At 28.4% G+C, this 1,453-nt stretch overlaps 1 protein-coding gene across 1 annotated transcript in view; it reads right to left on the reverse strand.

Moving 5' to 3' along the window:
• The window catches only part of LOC109862672 (thyrotropin-releasing hormone-degrading ectoenzyme-like), a gene marked incomplete at its 3' end in the record, with an annotated part of 8,699 nt that extends 7,986 nt beyond the window's left edge, over positions 1–713 (reverse strand). Inside the window, exons 1-2 of the mRNA XM_020442781.1 lie at positions 495–713; positions 213–396 (exon numbers count right to left, since the gene is read on the reverse strand). Of these exons, the coding sequence (XP_020298370.1) occupies positions 213–396; positions 495–598 (288 nt within the window). The remainder of the gene's footprint in view (positions 1–212; positions 397–494) is intronic.
• Between the last annotated feature and the right edge of the window lie 740 nt (positions 714–1,453).

A 1,453-nucleotide genomic window follows, 5' to 3' on the forward strand; every position in this document is an offset into this window, starting at 1 on the left:
AGTAAACGTCATTAACATGACGTCATTTTTGACGAGACAAACTCACGTCGTCATTACGTTACTATCACGTCATAAACTAACGTCGAACTGGTCAAAAACTGACTTTATATTAACGTCATTATAACGTCAGCTGGTTGCCTGGGAACACTGTCTTTTAACTATCCTATTTATGTAAAAATGTTTAAATAAATACTGCACAAGAATAATCTAACCTGATCGGTAATATAAACTCCGTATACTGTTGAAAATCCTTCAATAAACCAAAGATCAGACTGTCTAAACGGAACTAACCAATCACTAAACATTTCTTGTATCACAGTACGTGCTACCGAACATGTTGCTTTTCTTTTTTTTATAAGGGAATCTACTTCTTTGTCGTATATAATGTTAACTTCACTAAAAATAAAACTAAGTGTTACTGTCAGTACATTTTTCTCAGTTTGTACAGAGTTATAGCGTAGAAACTCGTTTTTGTATTGAGGTATGCATCTTACCTCAAGAAAATCATCCTAGGAATTAGTATATTTTCGTAATGAGTTACGGTTATTGGAAGTATTAAGTAATGAACATATGACTGTGGTATGATATTGTACCACATGCTTCTGAGACGTCCGACGATATCACGTATAAGAATTCGTGCATAGAATGTGCTATTTTTTAAGACGCTTTCAAGAATAACGTTATCCTTTCTTAAAATATTTGTCTTATATACATTTGGTATAACAATTAATGCAACCGAATGCGTAGATATTAAAGATGTAGTAGAAAATACTTTATAAAGCGTACTTTCAAACGTTTCAGGTATATTTATTAGAGCTGTATTTGTATGTTTAATTCGAATGGTAAATCTAGCTTTGGTAGCTGGATTTTCCCAATATGGAAATATCCATTCAGCAGGAATACGCGATAAAAACAGTAATCTACTAAAAACAAATTTAGAAATACTAATACCACAACAATACGGCAATAAAGTATTACAGTAGATAAATATATTTCGTTACATAAAATAATAAGTTAGTATTAAAAATATAATAATCATATTTACAAAAACAAACAGAACAAATATAGTACTAGAAAAATACAATTCTGTTTAGTAAATCATAATGCTGTTTACAAAAATATATAATATTAGTAAATGTATTTAGTAAATGTCTTTATATTAGTATATAAATTAAAGAATAAATTTAGGAATTGTATTAGATAAGGTAAGACCTAGTAATATCATGTATTGTAAAACAAATTTTGGTGCAATATTTAAAATTAAAAATATCTGGTGACTAATATTTTGATAATGTAGAAATAGATGTAGTTTAAATATGAAATTGTATGATGTTTGCAGCAGTATAAATATGTTATTATGCAATAGATTTTTATGCACTTACTCGTTTGTTACACTTTGGTTCATGTATGTAAAAACCATTGCAATTCCTTTTAAGGTACAGTTATACATTGA

Source organism: Pseudomyrmex gracilis, unplaced genomic scaffold (assembly GCF_002006095.1).
Source record: "Pseudomyrmex gracilis isolate BER0280 unplaced genomic scaffold, ASM200609v1 scaffold_2173, whole genome shotgun sequence".
Classification (NCBI taxonomy): domain Eukaryota; kingdom Metazoa; phylum Arthropoda; class Insecta; order Hymenoptera; family Formicidae; genus Pseudomyrmex; species Pseudomyrmex gracilis.